The 18804-nt window shown below is 36.5% G+C and overlaps 1 protein-coding gene across 1 annotated transcript in view; it reads left to right on the top strand.

Annotated features, from left to right (window-relative positions):
- Positions 1-4054: 4054 nt before the first annotated feature.
- LOC107035679 (growth factor receptor-bound protein 10-like) overlaps positions 4055-18804 on the top strand; it is a gene marked incomplete at its 3' end in the record, with an annotated part of 73889 nt that continues 59139 nt past the window's right edge. Inside the window, exons 1-3 of the mRNA XM_015253227.1 lie at positions 4055-4454; positions 17415-17602; positions 17715-17871. Of these exons, the coding sequence (XP_015108713.1) occupies positions 4403-4454; positions 17415-17602; positions 17715-17871 (397 nt within the window). The remainder of the gene's footprint in view (positions 4455-17414; positions 17603-17714; positions 17872-18804) is intronic.

The following is an 18804-nucleotide window of genomic DNA, read 5'->3' as shown; positions in this document are numbered from 1 at the left end:
GGGAAGAGAGATTAGGTGGGGCTATGTGCAAACTGAACGATCATCGTTGCTACCATTTCTCAGGAGACTATAACCCAATCTCGGGTATAATGGCCGTAGCATAATTGCCGTTAATAGCTTTTCTTCATCTCAGTTGAATATTCATATGACGAATCGTTTGGTACTTAATGACAGCTTCGGAGGTGTTGATATCGCGAAGTTTTATGAAGCTGAAATGGGCGGAACATTCGCAGAGAAAAACAGTTTCGATATTTAGGGACATGGCACTGATTATTGTCGCTATTGGTCAGTTTTCGGTGAATATCTCGGAATGTAAGGCAGATAGAAAAATTTTTGGTAGAACCTTTTTTGTAGAGCGAATTGAGAGATGTGAAAAAGGTCATTATGAAAATTTCGATATTTCCCTTAGTTTGCGAGATATTCCTCAAAAAAAAGTTATTAAAAAAATATTTCAAACACAAAAATGGGCGAAATAGATTGAAAATTTGTAATTGAAATATTGTTTTTTTTTGTTCAGCGATTTTCTGCGAGAGAACAATAGATTGCTCTCCGTCTCACCTCCTACATGCCCACCCCGCCATAAATACCTTAAACACGCAAAAGTGATCAATTTCTCATTTTATTGCCCACAATTCAATTGACGACTGATTTGTTCCCCCGCTATCTCCATAATCCGAGATTTTCAAACGTATTTTCGCATCTGAGTAAAATCCCTCCCATAAAGTAAAAGATATCACAAACTTAATCATAAATACCACTCATGTAGGCGGAATTTTGGCAACCGTTGATGTTCATGTCACGTAAATTCCGTTCCCTGGTATATACACGTTACATCCCACTCGCACAGAAGTAAACCCATCAGTATGTAGGCGTTGACGCTGAAATACGCATACTCACTTGAATGAAATTTGGAACTTTACAGCAACTCGAGCACGATATACATACATTGGACAACGGGAAAAGTGCATTTTTCGACTAGTTGGATTAGTTCTCGTATTTGCGAGGGGTTTGTCATCGTAAAATTCGAGCGGAGGCACACACATGTGTGGAATTCTGTGGGCAGGATACCTGAATGACCAGTTTTACTCCCCATCCCTCTATCCTTTTCATTCCTGGGAAGAAATTCATTGTGCGAGATTAAGCGACTAGAGTCGACTTTTTATTTGAATCGCGGGCTTTTTCGTCGGATATCATGCACTCTCGCATTGAGCCGCTGAATGACATCCGATATGTATGAATATGAGATCAACTTTTTTTCTCTTTTTAGTTAGTGGTGTAGCTGGACATTTATCTGATCCGTATAGTGATCACATTTATCTCCTGTAGATCAAGGGCAATCGGGTTCGTACAGGGAGGGAAAAGTACTGATTGATCATTTTGGTTAACATTATATTCTCATGAATGTAATTCATTGTTAGTACACACTGAGAGAAAAATTTGCATTTGACAAAGGTGATTTTCTTGATACTAGAAAATATTCTCTTGTCAATTTCTAGAATCGTGAAATCTCCTGGTAAATAATTTTGTGCTCACACTGAGAGGAAAAAGTCTTTCGACAGGATGAGGTTCTCTTGTCCCAAGAAAATTTGAAGTGTCAGCATAAGTCTTCCCATAAATTCATATAGTTTGCATTATAGCCGGAATTTAATGGATGCTGAGAATTCACACTTTCCCGATCTGATCACTCATCATCTCCAACTGAGGAATTCTTGTTTCGATTGTACGACAATCACTTTCATTATCAATTCAAGTGTATAGCACATTGATCTCAAGTGTTGTGCTCTTTTTGCAAGATTTTATGTAATCAAAGTCCTGTTGGAAAACTTTTCTCTCAGTCTGAGGACGAAATTATTTATCAGGAGATTTCACGATTTTTAAAATTGACGAGAGAATGATTTCTTGTATTAAGCAAACCTTCTTTGTCAAAAGTAATTTTTTCTCTTAATGCACCGTTGAATACTTTTATAAAAATATATTATTTGACCGACAAATCAATGGAAATTGTCGACTCCAGTTGAATTCATTTCTATTATTCATTATTATTTTTCATTTTCTTTAAAAATTCATAGAAATCATAAAAATTCAAGTAAATATCTTTTGTAGTCCGCCGATACTTTCGGAATTGTTAGATATTTCCTGAAAGCTTTGTTGTTAACAAATGTCCGATGAATTTTGGAGGTTGAGGGGTATTCGGTCGAAATCTGAATTGAGAAAATTATCCTGAATTTTCAATTCATTGAAATTCAGACAATAGTTTTTGCAGAGCTTCCCGCCACTTTTCTCTCAACTAGAATTATCCGGTATACATCTTCCTACCCTTCCACCTTAATTTTCATAAATTCATTCCACATCATGTGTATCTAATCGGCTCTCAGCATTCCGGTGTGAAACGAGGTCTTCTTCGGTGAACGTAACAAGGACCTTTGGCTCGTTTGAGGTGCCCATCGCGGTGCCTTTTGCTGTATGATTCAACCGTTCTGCCTCCTCTTCGTTGTTATACTCCCCTCATCTACCATCTTGTGTTCCAGGTACACAAGTTCAAATGCGCGCACGCGAATGAAACAGAAAGAAAGGAAAAATGAAAACGAAGAGTGGAGATTGAAACGGATGAGAGAGAATGAAGATGGATGTGTGGAGCTGGTTGTGGGAGTGGGACAAAAATATATGCGGGGGGAAAAACGAGAACTCTCCGTGTGGTCCCAAGACTTCGGATGGGCTTCTCAACCAAAGAACGATGGATGTGACGGTATGCGATGCCATGGGGGGGAGGGAAGACAACCGTGAACGGCCGAATGCCAGTGGTACAACATAATGCAAAATAAGTCGTAAAATCGTACGCGCTACATGTGCTTTTGCATCTTCTTTTTATGAATGGAATTTGAGTTTTGGTTTGTTGGTGTTATCGGTTTCGGGTGAACAGTCAAAGCAATGGATACAAAATTGAAAAATTAATTGGAGAAATATCTGAGTACTCTGCGTTATTCGGAATTTTTTCCTATTTTTTCTAGACTGGAATCTCGGTTAAAAAAAAATGAAATTTGTTTGTTTTTTTGTTAATCAGGGAAATTTTTGGATGTTTCAAAGAAATAATGAATGATTGAAGAAAAGAGAAATTAGTGGGAGGATAAATCGAATCAGCAGCGAAGTGGTAAAACGGTTTAAGTCGACTTATCTCCCATTTGAGTTTTTGAGGAATATTTCCTTAGATTTTGAGATATTCACTGAAAAGTGGCTAATAGTCGCAATTGACTTATACCGTTTTACCACTTCACTAGTGAAATCTTGGTTGAAAATATGTATGAGTTCCAGAATTAAATTTTCGGTGAACTTGAAAATTTTGGCATTATAATTCCGCAGAAATTTCAAGGATTTTTTTCAATGACAATTCAAAATTTCAGGGAGAAATCCATGCAAACCATGAATTTGAGTTCAATTATGGCCGTGACTATTCGCACCATTGCGTGAATCACTCCTGTACACTCTATACACTCCACGCATGCGTGAAGTTTGTGTGTTTCACGCAGCCGAATTTTCATACTGCTGTGTATTTCACGCAGTTCAAGTTTCATACTACTGTGTGTTTCACGCAGTTGAAGTTTCATACTACTGTGTTTCACGCAGTTGAAGTTTTATACTACTGTGTGTTTCACGCAGTTGTATTTTTATACACATAAGTGTTTCACGCAGTTGTATTTTTATACACCTGTGTGTTTCACGCAGTTGCATTTTGATACGCCTGTATGTTTCACGCAGTTGAAGTTTTATACACCTGTGTGTTTAATTCAGCGTGATGTTGTATTGAATCTTCACCTTTTGATACAAAATTCAAATAAGTTGAGGGAATTGTCGTCTTCCTGCTGTTCAAAAATGTTGAATTTTCTTGAAATCTGAATGATTTGTCTCTCTTTAAATTAAATTCACTGTCACTCTCCTGAAAATTCCCAGTCAACTGTTCCTAAAATTTCGATTTTTCCGTAGCAGCGTCCAAACCAGAAACTTTTTCTCTCTATCAAAATTATTCAATACTTTTATTTATTTCATTTTCTTTTTTTTTTAGACGTGCGGAGATTTTTCGTCCATTCCACGTGTCCGACATTACATACATATCACCGGTCCTGTTAATAGAGACATTCAGATGATACCTGTGGATGGTAAACCGTGTTACCGGTGTCACCTCATGAATTCACCGTGTGCCCATTGGCATATCGATGCGTCGTAACGATCGATCGATCCTTCTTCGTGTTACATTTGCTCATTGGGGTAATTAACGCCCGGATCATAACAGACAGTCACTAAGAACGTCCGGGGTTTTGTCAAGCACATTAGTTGTTGTAAAACGTGCAAAAAAAAACGGACACTCGGCGATTTACTGGCGATTAGTGTACGCCGAGGGCTCGACACCATGGATTACAGACTTTTCTCGAATAACAACAATAATTATCCCACGCATCACCGTGAGTATTAAATACTTTATTATTCAGTAGATAACACTAACAGGTATAATCGTGATTAATTTTTCTACGTATTTTGTAATTCAGTGAGACTCACAGATTTTCGCAGTGGGGGAGGGTGCATGGAAAGAATGTAAAATTAATATGAGAATACTAAAAACATACCCACCATACTCGAAACCAGTAGCGAAGTGGTCAAACGATTTAAGTCGATTTTGGTTACTGGCCAGTTTTTAATGAATATCTCGAAATCTAAAGGAGATAGCAAAATTTTTCTCATAAACTTTTCAGTAGCACTCAATTCGCTCTACAAAAAAGGTTATTATGAAAATTTCAATCTCTCCCTTAAATTCGGAAATATTTCTAGAAAATTCAACTAAAGACTAAATTGATTTGAACCGTTTGACCACTTCGCTACTGAAACTTTAGTCTTAAATATAGTAAGATTAAAAACATAGCATAAAAGCAAAATTTAATTCAGTGCAAGTGAAAATTCGGTTAAAATACAATATATTTCGATACCAGTGCGTAAAAGTGGCATTTGATCTGTGGGACGCGTCATCGCATTAATGATACTTTTTAGTTGCAAATAATTTTACTTTTGGAAAGTGCACTTTTCATACAGACATCACAAAAAATCAGATTTTAGAGTATTGCCGTATAGCCCTCGATTACTGTTATGTGTTCACATACTGATATTTAATTTTATATTCTCTCCTTGTAGGGTAAGATGGAATTGCCAATGTCAGTGTCTCATATTTAAGCTTGAAAACATAGAAAAATTTCTTTAAAATTGAAGAAAATGACAGAAAAATTGGGGAATTTCGATCTGCTGTTTTCGAGTTATTGACGATTAAAGACCGTTTTACCTCAGTATTGGTATTATGAGGGGAGAAAATACTTCTGGTTCATGAGAAATCTATAGATTTTTCTAATATTTTTGTGATTTACGTAAAAGTATTCATTAGAAAAATATTGAATTTCCATTAGTTTGAATTAGATTTTTTTAAAGGGAAATAATTTACTGAGAAGTGATATTTGCTTGCAAAAAGTAAATTTAATGTGAAAAAATCAAGTTTTTATTCGACAATTTCAACTATTTCTTTGTAAAATATGCGATTTGTTGCAACAAAATCAACAATATATCAACATCTTTCCCAAACATTCAGTTGTGTTCTTCATTCTTTACAAATAAATTCAGGAAAATAACTCTGAACTGGAATATTTCCTCTTCCGGGTGAAGTATTCCCATCCCTCACTGCAATACTCCAACATAATTAATTAATTGACATAAAAACTATCACGATTAAAGAGGGTTTTACCTTAATGTTGGTATTGTAGGGGAGGAAATACTTTCGGTTCATGAGAAATTTATGGTTTTTTGAATGTTTTTGTCATTTACGTAAAACTATTGCTCAGAAAAATATAAAATTTCCTTTGATATCAATTAGAATTCTTTTTAAGAAAGATAATTTGCTGAGAAATCATATTTTCTTTCAAAAATTCAATTTAATACGGAAAAATTGATTTTTATTCGGCAATGTCAACTATTTGCTTGCAACATATGCGATTTGTTGCAATAAAATCGACAAAATATCAACATCTTTCCCAAACATTCAGTTGTTTTCGTCATTCTTTGCAAATAAATTCAGGAAAATAACTCTGAACTGGAATATTTCCTCTTCCGGGTGAAGTATTCCCATTCCTCACTGCAATACTCCAACATAATTAATTAATTGATATAAAAACTATCACGATTAAAGAGCGTTTTACCTTAATGTTGGTATTATGAGGGGAGGAAATACTTTCGGTTCATGAGAAATTTATGGTTTTTTGAATGTTTTTGTCATTCACGTAAAACTATTATTCAAAAAAATATAAAATTTTCTTTAATATCAATTAGAATTCTCCTTAAGAACGATAATTTGCTGAGAAATCATATTTTCTTTCAAAAATTCAATTTAGTACGAAAAAATTAATTTTTATTCAACAATGTCAACTATTTGCTTGCAACATCCGCGATTTGTTGCAATAAAATCGACAAAATATCAACATCTTTCCCAAACATTCAGTTGTTTTCGTCATTCTTCGCAAATAAATTCAGGAAAATGACTCTGAACTGGAATATTTTCTCTTCCGGCTGAAGTATACTCGTCTCTCACTGCAATACTCAAACACAATTGATTAATTGACACTAGAAAATTAGCACGATATATGTTACCCCCAATATCCCTTCCATGTGATATAGAATATTTATATATGATACAACTGTCGGTTAAAAATTTATTCTACTGGGCAACCGAAATATCCATCGAATTTTTCCTGCGCTTCTCCAAGCACAATGAACCCGTATCAAAGGCATAAACGCTGAATATTTAGTTTCAATTTGTCTCATTAGCACAGCTTATATATCAATTTACGCACTCGTATTTCATGCTCCATTGTTGTCATTCGTCTTGAAAATGATACTGTTGTCCTCGACGCATGACAATCCTGATCATTTTGCCTTCGCATACGATGAAGTTTTGTTTATTTGAGAATTGTTTTGATTTTTCCATGCGGAGAAGACGTTCAGGAGGAACTGAGGCAAATTATGAATATTTCCTTTTGATTTCTGGAATTTTTATTCGTAATGCAATGTATTATTTTATTTTTTTCTTAGTACACAGAGAAAAAACGTTTTTAGCTTTCAACGAAAATCTTCGAATTTCAGAACTCTGGAATTTCCACGGAAAGAAAGTTCAAATTTTTAATATTTTATATTGAATTGAGATTATTCTTGAAATTTAAATATCTTTCAAAATATTTTCAAAATCGATAATCCTTCGTTATTAAAAGTATAATCTGACATCTTCACTCACTTGTACATTGTAGTTCTAATAAAATTTCAATGCCTTTCGTCACTGATAATTCAAAATTTTATTGAATAATCAATTAAAAGTGTAAATTTTAGATAAATATATTCTTATATTTCCAATTAATTTAAAATCTAGTGTTCCCTTGGTACTCAATATTTATTTTGCGCAGAAATTTTTAAATTTCATTGAAATTTCTAGTTTTCCAGAACAGTGTTAATTACTTTCGAGTGAAATAATTAGATTGCTCGGCTTCCATTTCAGGAATTGCCGGAAATTTTCTTCGAAATACAACATAATTTTTTCTTTGATAGTAAACAGAGAAAAAATCTATCTAGTTCCCAATAAAAATCTCGAAATTTCTGAACTCTAGAATTGTCACTTATTCCAAGGAGATTTCGTTTGGAAAATAGGCAAGAAAGTTCGAATTTTTATATTTTTTCTTAAAATTTCCGATTATTACTCCAAAAATCTCAATTCTTGAATTAAGATTATTCTCGCATTTAAATTGACGGTTTTTTTCTGTTCTGATGGAATGAAAAATATTCGAAATATTCCCAAAATTCATAATTCTTCATTATTAAAGGTATATAACCTGAAATGTTGACTTAATTACACACATAATTCCACTGAAATTTGAAAGAGTTTCTTTATCCATAATTCGAAATTTTACGGAAAAATTGCTAAAAATTCTCCCTCCATCTTTGTTCTAAAAACCAGAAACTCTTTTTCTCTATGTGCTTGTCCCTGTGCTTTCCTCTCTTCAACGATAAACTAATAATCACAGACTATTCGCCTCCACATTGAATGAATTCCACTCCGAAACCATCAAAACTGATAATAAATTCAGCGTGAACGATTCGGATTACAGAAAAAATGAAATGAACCATCGCCAGCATCAATATTCCCCTCCCCCTCCCCTCATCCTTACATATTGCGTAATCGCGTAGAATTTCAAAGAATAAATCTTAAGCCAGGGTAATCCAGAGGGATGAATGCAGTAGATGAATTCAGGCTGCTAATGCGAGACGCGTGAAACCGGATGATTCGATTTTTCAAAGCCAGAAGTATTGAAAGAATTCCACGCGAAAGATGAAGGCACAGGTGTGCTTTGATCCATTTTTCAATCGCCTCGGGTGTATGAATACACACTGAGAGGAAAATGAATAAGTTATCAAACAAGTCTAGCTTGAGCCAAAAAAATTGTTCGTTGAAAATGAAAACGAAATTATTTGTTCTCAAATATGAATAATTGCTCTGCTTTAAAATTTTTTAGAACTACTAAATGTATTTTTGCGACTAAAGTTTTTCATCTCAGGACAGTCTTCAAATAGTCAGCACTAGAATACAATAACGAAGCGGTAAAACAAAATGGTTGAAGTTGATTTTGACTATTGGTCAGTTTTCAATTAATATCTTGGAATCTGAGGCAGATAGGAAAATTTTGGTCATAACCTTTTTTATAGAGCGGATTGAAAGCCAGAAAAAAGGTCATTACAAAAATTCCTCTATCTCCCTTAGATTTGGAGATATTCCTCGGAAACTCAGGTAAGAGCAAAGTTGGCTGCTTTGCTGATCTTATTTTTTTAGTGATTTTCAACTAGTGATTTTTTTAATTCAAACAAAACTTGTTTGAGAAAATATATTTTTTTTCTCAGTGGAGTAGAGAGCACCTAGGTATTCACTGTGAAATAATGCGGGATCTTGAGACATTTTATGACGTTTACCGTGTGCTTGGAAGTACGATGATTTCAACAGGATGTAAAGAATATTATGGTACAGCACCTGTTAATATTTGTACATTCCAGCAGCACTTGGTCTGAATACTCGATTCCTTTTTCTTTCTTTTCACCTGAAGAATTTAGTTAATTACTCATTCGTAATCAGAGATTCGCGAGACCTTGACCTGAGGCACGAAGAGAACTTTTGTGAAAGTTTAAGTAGTCCTCAAGTCTGTCGTGCCTTTCCTAGAATAACCAATTCACGGTATTTTGTAAATATCGGGGATATTCAAATGCTCTGACAATTTTTTCTATTTTCAGTGAAATCTTCTCCGACTTTTTATGCTGAGAGAAGAAGTTACTCCTGACTTTTGATTTGCTGGATCAATTTAATTGTAGAGTTTTGAAAGAATGGAACGTTGGATGAAGGCACTAATATTAGTTATTAGTTTTAATGAGAGGATTTGACTATTGGAAATCTTGAAATTCACAGTTTAGTCGAAAAGTCATTCGATAGCAGATGACGCAAAACGAATCTTTTCATAATATTGGGTACTTTTAGTGATGTTATATGTGAATAGAATGGACTTGGGTTTTCTATTGGCACTTCGATGTGGTTCGTTTAATTCTGAGATTGCGGTGACATCCGTCGACCGAGGAATCTGGGCAATTTCACCCGTGTACCAGGCTCAAATTGTTTAGAGGCAAGCAATAAATCAGTTCCACGAGTGACTCGGTGACACTCTTAGGTTTAGTGCTACCAACGGAATAAATAGGAATGGCTAAACCTACATGCTAAGTTTTAGTTGCATTGTTTTAGTGGTAGAAATTGTGGAAATCGACGTGGGTGGTCGTACACCATGAAAACAACAGAGAAAAAATTACTAAAACGAGTAATCGTGGAGCTCAATTCGGTTCTAGGTCTCTTTTGCTCTGTATCAAAGAGAAAAATGTTTAAGGAATAATGAATTTCTCCCTTTGCTCCGAGAATTTATCGACTGTAATGTAATTTGTCCTCAGATGGCAAAGTCTATCCAGAGTTTTTTCAAAATGTCGAATTTGCCACGATTTTTTGAATAAAATTTCCTTAAATTTTGTCTCCGTGTAGTTCCTGTGCATTATTTCAGGCACTAATTGAAATTTCCAATATGCCACATGACTTTGATTACTCTCTCCTTATTGTGTTTTGGATCCTCTCACGCTTGACATGAATAACACGGAAGGGACATGTTTATTCAGTCTCCCATAATGTAAAGTGATTGCGGGTTCAACATTCGTTACTTTGTACCATCAAAGACAATCAATTTGGTGACTTCTTCCTCCTCTGGCGGTGGGCCAGGAACTTGAGCATTTCTCTTGCTACCCGTATTTTGCCACCATGTAATCCCACTGCCATTTGTATTCTCGCGTCTTCTTTTTCCTTCGGTGAATAACTTTGGGACAACCTTCTACTGTCACCACGGCTTTTAACAAATGCGTTAATCTGGGGCTTTGAAAGCAATCTAACTCACTTCTTGTTTTGTTGGGTTTCATGATCATTTGGACTGATTTCTATGTAATCCATCCTTCAATCTTGATCGAGAGAGGGAGTGCTACATAAGATGAAGGTTAATCATTCTTTTGTGAATATTCATATTAGTTGCAACCAATTTTTATTTTTTACTGTTAAAAGAAATCTCGTTTTCAGCATTCGCAATCTTATTTCGTCCCTGAAGAATTTATACAAATAATTCAGATAGAAAAATTTGGTTTGTCACTATTGTTCAAATTACCTCAAACTTTCGAGCCTTTTCGGCATTCGAATGAGGAAAAAACTAACCAGAAAGGACTTGATTCGAAAAATTTGTTCCATCTCTCGCTGCATTGATCACTTTTTGAAATTCTGTACATCCAAATGGAAAAGTTCAACCGAGTTATCGAGAGGACTACCAGGAATTCTGCCAGTTGTAACATGACTACAACATAATAAACTTTGTGATAGCTTTTCTTTCCTTTGAAGTATTATGACAGTAATAGAACATGATAGTGTATTGATCTCATATTGCAGTATTTCGCAGAATTGATCCATTGTAGCTACCAGTAGTTTCCGATTATTCAGGGATTGAAAATAGACTCAACCTCGCTGCACTTTGCGAAATACTAACAGTCGTTCACCTGACGTAATGAAAATGTCACACGAGTACAAGAGAAATGGTTGAATTAGCATCAATTTGGATCGAAACTTGCCGCTGTTGTTTTGCAAACTCCCATCGATCCTCCCTCACTCTATTATTCAATCATCATTTCATCAAGCTATCCAATAATGTCATAACCTTTGAAACACTTGTCATTGCTGTTTTCCCATGTCCTTTGGGCGCAACCTCTTCAACCATGTAAATATTCGAAACAGGTGGCTAAATCGGGATTTTATGCTTGTACCGAGTATTTCGAGGCTCGTGTTAAATCATATTCATTTAGAAATGCCAGTCGTTCAGTGACGGGAATAGAAACGCCCGGAACAAACAATTGGATTATTCCACTCGAATATTAACTTTAGGTAACATGGATTATTGTTTTGAACGTTAGCTTTCCTGTTTCCATGACGCAGTATCAGCAATCATATCATTTTACTGGAATAAAGTGGGTTCGTTTGATTTTCAATATCAATAAACAATTCAGGCGCATTTGTATTTGAAAGATTTTCGATAGACTTCATTTCTCGAAAACTCAGCCAAGTTTTCGAGAAATATCTGCGAATCTAAGGGAGATAGCGAAATTTTTGTAAAGATCTTTTTTGTAGCTCTCAATTCGCTCGACAAAAAAAGTGGTAATAAAAATTTGGCTATCTGCCTTAGATTCCGAGATATTCACTGAAACCTGAATAATAGTCAAAATCGGCTTAAACCGTTCACTAGAGATGTCACAATTACAATCGAAATGAGTTGATCATAAACATTCATGTTCATCAACGCTCATTACATTTTGATATCGTAGTTAGGTGCTAGCCATTGATATTTCTCCCCCTCGACCTTTTGGCAATGCTGTTTAAGGTCGATCTGGTATAAACGATGCAAAATCCATTGAATGTTAATCAGCCGACGTAGTCATACTCAGTGGGTCAAATGATGAAAATGAAATGGCTATCGGTTTTGAATGCTAAAAATTCGTGCATCGTGTATATGTGGGGTGCCCTAACATGAACAGATCTGCTGTCAGTGATATCAGGTTATGGCTCATGATTATACACCGCGGATCGAGCCTTGCTCTTTATTTATGCAAGCTGACTAACTTATGTGCCATAACTGATTGCACACAACGGGGAACATTTCGTTTTTTTAATGGGAAATGCAGCCTTCATGCCGGTGATTGACATCCGGGACATTTGTATCAAAATTTCAGGTTTCAATTTTCCGGCTCATTACTGATGTAGGAAAGACGATGGGATAAATTGTTTGGAGACGTAATTGAACTGTCATACTGAAGGATTATGTATCCATGCAATTAGCGAGGACGACTATTGATTGATCATAAACAAAGCTTTAGGCACTATACATTCCATTGTAAAAACTCTTAGTTATTGTTCTGAGGCAGTTTGTGCCGCTCATCTTGTTTATGCTGGCTATTCTCGAGTTAATGGAGCAAATTTATCGGCTCCTCTAAAAAAAGAGAGTGGGACATTTGACCTTGACGCACTAACCTAGGCTACGCTATTCAAAATTTCTCCTTTCGCGGAGAAAATCGCACATAATCACTCTATAACTACTTCCACTTCATTCACAGTGAAGTACTGACATCCAGGACATGCATATAAAACTTAATATTTCAATTTTTTTGGGTCATTGCTGATGTAGGAAAAAATAGGTAATAAATAGTTGAAGACGTAATTGATCTGTCAAACCGAAGGATTGTGTATTCATGCAGTTAGTGAGGATGAGTATTGATTCCTCGTAAACAAAGCTTTAAGCAATATAAATTCCATTATAAAAACTCTTATCTTACTGCTCTGAGAGGTAGCTTCTCATCTTCTTTTTAGTGTCACAAAAAGCAATAAAATAGCCTTCATGTAATTTTAACAATGCTATCGGCTTTTTAGTGCCACTTCCATTCTATCAGCGTGCAATGCAACCTTAGAGAGACGGTATCCTCGAGTTGATGGAGCCAATATATTGGCTCCTCTAAAAAAGAGTGGGACATGTGACCTTGACGCACTAACCTAGGCTACGCTACTTAAAATTTCTCCTTTCGCGGAGAAAATCGCATCATCTGCACACAATCACTCTATAACTACTTCCACTTCATTCACAGTGAAGTACTGACATCCAGGACATGCATATAAACCTAACCTAGGCCACGATATTCAAAATTTCTGCATCCGCTGACAAAACATCATCAGCCACGCATAAACATCACCACAAAGTCATTCAATATTCATAAATCGTAATCATCACGAGGATGATCATTCCGTAATAACTTTCACTTCATTCACAATCTCCACCTACATCCTGACTATGGTAAGTCAACGGAATTCATCAAGAAAATCTGAATAATACGGAAAAATATGTCTGCATTGTATCTAGGTGGTAGGTAGACGAGGTGAGTAGGCCAAGGCTGGACATGCGGGTCTACGTCGTAGCCGGGATATCTTTCTTCCAGCTTGTTTACTCGTTCACTCTGTCTGCACATTACCAGGGCTCTGTTGTGAACACACTCACGTACATTGTGTAGTTATTTATACACAACCTACGCCAATGATACCCTCTCAATACACCGGCCAACGATGCTTTCTCATGGGAGCAATTAGAGTTTATGTTCATTCTTTTCGCAGTCTGTACTTGTTGGCGTTTTTGCGCAGTTTCGAATTCTTATTGTAATGAGCACTTCAATAGAGGATAGGATGACAATAATATGTGACATATGGTCTGCATCTCGATGATGATTATTCAAGGATAGCTAGATGTAGGGAAGACACAGGTGGATGCTCGACAATTATGGAAAAGGTCATATTAATCATCGTTTTGGAATCAGAAAGGAACAGAAAATAATATTTTCTAGGGGAAGTAGATCAAATCGATGAAAAGCACACTTTTTTCTGAATCTGATGTTTTCAAACCGAAATTCAATTTGACATGATCATTATGATTGTCAACAGCGATAATATGCCTTTCACTCCAAGAAATGTAATCTCAGTCCACCAAAACCTTGAAGAAAAATCGACTACTGGTGGAACCATTCCCTTTGCGTGCAACATGATCTTCCAAAGGTCCCTTTCCCTCAACATAACAAGGGTTACTCAACCAGGAATTCTCATCAAGACTTGTTTTGCTTTCTTTTCCCTCTCAAATAATCGAAGATAACCCAGTAATCATCACACATATATCGACTATTCCCTGCCAGCCGAAAAAGCTTTACTGTTCATACACCCGTTCTGCCGTTTTTTTTTTGAGACACACCTTCCTGGCACTGTAACTGCATTATGGGACGGCGTCCGAGGCAGGGCGCCCGTGGCTGTATCGTATCCCAGCAATTATCGGTGCTAAATTTTTACGACCTACCGGGTGGGGTATAATACATTTGCCAGAAGGAGAAGAGTGCGGCTGATGTTATAGACCTCCACCAAATTGCGATATTCATTTTAACTCATTCAGCGAGGTTGTACGAGGAAAGACGGAGGAGGGATGAAATTTGGGAAAGAAAGGGAAGTTTCGGACTTCAGTTTGCATTCTGTAAGGATTGTTCGCGGCATGATGAAGGCAGATTATCGAGAATGAAGCAGATTTGGAAATTATGATGCACAAGGGGGTTAGATCGACATTCTAATGTCGGCTTTTCAACGTGCTTGTTAAACTTCATCGTTCTGGGGGGATCAAGTGCATGGAACTGGTATGTAATTCTTTCGGAAGTTGAGGGTATCATCAGTGGTCAATAACAGCGAGTTTGGAAGTGGAGTTGTAACCTTGTCAAAGTTAGAAGAAAAGTAGGGAAATTTTTAGAGGAAGTTTGCTGTTTTGTTTGAGTTACCAATTGACGATTCTGTTCAGCATCCTTTGAATTAATCTCGTCCATTGTGAGTAGGGATTATGAATACATAGATCCAGATTTTTTAGTGCCAGTACTTATATCAAAGGTTCTTGTCCTTCACTCGAATCTTATGAACAAAAGAGTTAGTCTATGAAATGAAGGAACTTTTGACTCCTTTTCAAGACATTCGTGTCATCAAATTTTGCGGTTTCTCCCCAAACTTTTGTGTCTAGTTTGTCACCAGTTTTTTACAGTGAGCCACTTACATATGGACTCATGACGAATAACTTGGGCCTTTGCGACATGTGAGACCCGTGAGAATGCCAGCGTCAAGAGAGAGTCAAGAAAGGATTGAGAAGAGGTTGCTTGCACAAAACAGAGGAGAGACAAGAGCATATGACAAAGATCAAGTGTATTTTTACCTGGTCCGTCCACATGAAAATATTGGAAAAATTGTCATGGCTGATGAGGACTGCAGAAGCTGCGGTGTCATGCAAACAACGTCAAAGGGTGCTTTCACGGCCGATAATTGTTAACTGGACTGTGCTGGGATTCGACCTTTCAACCTTCTGACCAGCCAACCCTGGTAGACGAGCCAAGGGCAATCTCAGACGGCACGAGTCGAGCGTGATGAAGCCGGAGACTGCCTTTATTGTGTCAATTTAAAAATATATTGTCGCACAATCCACTTTTGCTACCGACGGAGGGACGAGAATACCTAGACGTGATATTTATATTTTATCCACTTTGGGAAGATGGGCGGGTGAATTCGCTTGGGAATAATAGTAACATCCCGTACTTGGGATGTCAAGGAGATGAAACGCGGGAAATATGAATTGATGACGAAAAGTTTTGGGGGTTGATCTGAGTGGAGGAGTAATGCTGATGTTTATGTTGAATTTTTTTGGCTTCTCTGGTTCATGGGTGTTTATGGTATTTTACAAATTGTGGGATTTATGGATATGGGTATTTATTCTTGGAAGACCCACGCTATGATATTATTTTTTATTGTTCCTGCTTTTAAGGTGATTGTTTACCGGATGAAAATAATATTTTCATCCTCTTTCAATGTTTTATGAAATACAGAGCTTCAAAAGTTCCTAGTTTCCAGTCAAAGTCGCTGAATTTCAGATGTATAATTTTACTCGTTTTAAAATTTTCCTTAAAAATCAGACAAAAAATTTCTTATTCTCAGAAAATTCTTTCTTGAATTGATTTTTTTTCCATCTCAATGTAATTCATAACATTTTTGTTGCTGCAAATATATATCACCTGACAACTTGACTCAATTAATCTCAAATTAGCCCTAAACTTCATTTCTTTCGAGAGTTCTTAATCTAAGAATATTCTCCGCATTTTAAGGACAACCATGTTAGAACCATAAGTTTTTCAAAATCTGTAATTTTGTCTTGGAAGCTAGAAACTTTTTTTCTCTGTGCAATGAAGAATATTAGAATCCCAAATTTTGAAAGCATTCTATGAAGAATAATCTTCCCGACGTCTCAATTTTCAAAACAAAAAGGTCAATATTCTTCAGTTGTTAGTAAATTAAATCGATATCTCACATATGCGCCTCGATATTCCGTATTTGAACTGGCAGTCTAGAGGTTATCACATTGCACTCTTAATGCAACGACAACTCTCAATTCATTCGCAGCATTCAGTGTTTCCACGATTGACATTCACGTGTAGTCACACGCATTCTATCTATACGATAAAAAAAAGATGAACTTTTCGCGTTCATCTTGATTAAAATAGGAAAATTGTACAGATTGTCAAATCATGACAACACTCGCCTTCTCTATCGCTTTTTGAAACCACTTTTCAACCTTTCACATATAATCGTATAATTTATGTTTCTTTACACCCTCACCTTTATGGTGTCGAACGATGGCCACCGGATCGCGTAAAATGAGCTGATTTATCACGTTGTGACAGTGGTCGAGCCCAGATTGTACGAACGAAAGGATATAGGGCACAAGAGGGGCTCCTATTCGGCACCTGATTTATATCATGATGCTTTTATATTCGTAGCAGTTGTGTTATTGTTTAATAATTATCCAATTAATGTTGAAAACCTGATTCTGGATGCCTTGCTAGCTTCAATGGAACCTTTTGTGATTTTGAGGAACGAAATCTCAAGTGGGTCAACGAAAAAATGCTCAATGACTTTTGCAGGCTTTTTGATACTAAAAAATCCATCCTCCTATCAGAACCTGAAATATACAAATTAATCATTCATTATATGAAATCCTTGAATTGGGTCTTCAATATCAATCATTGTGATCTGAAAACTCGTAAAAGCGATCTAATTAATTGTTATCATCATGAATAGTTCACCAATTGACGTTTCGACGATTTTGTTATCATAATTATCTTGAACCTTTCAGATTGGTTTCCAAAAATGTGCTCCTGCTTGGAGGGTGGCACCCTGGGATCTGTCAATTTTCCATCTGGTCAGTCCAGAAGCTACAAGCGACTTGGTTCCGGGCCAACTCTGTTCGATCTCAGTGAGTTGATGCAGAGAACGAGAAAAGCCGAGCTTTTGCAGGATGAAACGATTGATGATGAGAGACAGGTATATCAGGTGCTTCGGCTTAAATGGAACTTCTTTATCTCACTAGTTCCACATGAATTTATTCCTTTCATATTGCATATTTTTCCGTCTAAACTTGAATATCTTCTTCAAGGCTGAGATCACGTTCTACAATAGCGATTTGACGTGGAATATGATCGTCGTTGAGAAGAATTTACGTACAATGGATCTTTGTGAACTGCTCAAGGTGAAGAATAGAGTCAGTGGGATGGACTGGTCGATTGTGGAAACCTGGACGGAACTTGGAATTGGTGAGTACTAGCCTTTCACATCATATTTCAAACCGTTATGCCCTCTGTAAGGTTTTTAAATGATCGTTGATGATCTTCAGTTACTCAACTTCTAATTGTGTTTCCTTTTAATGTGCTGCTATAACCAAGATTTTCCTTTCTCTCTTCATGCTCGAACAAATCAATGATGTTGGGTGATCAATGAATACTCGAGATTGCTGATTTATATGAAAAAGGTTCAATCATTAGAACAATTCTCACAATATCCCCCTTGATAAAATCAGTACTTCCTCCTTTTTCTCAAATGACTTCCCCCACGAATAATGCTTATCAAGCCATAAGTCGTTAAACATTTCTGGCCCTCGAAAGCTCTCTCATTACAACCTCATGACGAAATTTAAGTGCTCCACGTCCGATCAACTCGGACACCGTTTAACCGTTAGAGATCCTCCTCGTGCTCAAGCTTCCTTACTCATTAACACAGCTTTTATCCTCTCATCGACATTTTCACGTTTCAAACTCCGAGTCTAATTGCTCTTCTCTACTCATTTTCATTACCATCATCTTCCTTTTTCCAATATCAGTAAACTTTGAAACGATTATTAAGAAAGTTTATGCTGAAGGATTTATGCTGGGGTATTCCTGTTGAGATTCTCCTCGCATTATCGTCGAGGCTTGCACTGCGGCTCATCGAGCTTATCGCCGTAACTTTGGGCTCCAGCAGTCGTAGGGGTTGATGGGAAAATATAAGAGAGCACTTTCAGGTGCCTCTCTATTTCGCTTCTAGGATGACAGGCGGAAAAAATCATGAAATGAGATGTAGGAGAAATGGGTCGGCATGCACATAATGCAGACAATTCTAAGATGATTTTCAAGGAGTTAAGGCTATATTATCGTAGAAGTTATGTTATTTTGACGACCTGGAGGTCAACTTATCGCATAGGAGAAGTAAGA

The sequence above is a fragment of the Diachasma alloeum genome, unplaced genomic scaffold, assembly GCF_001412515.2.
Source record: "Diachasma alloeum isolate Michigan unplaced genomic scaffold, Dall2.0 Dall_scaffold_00200, whole genome shotgun sequence".
NCBI lineage: Eukaryota > Metazoa > Arthropoda > Insecta > Hymenoptera > Braconidae > Diachasma > Diachasma alloeum.
The sequence above is the reverse complement of the archived record's forward strand: the minus strand, read 5'-3'. Positions and strand labels throughout refer to the sequence as shown.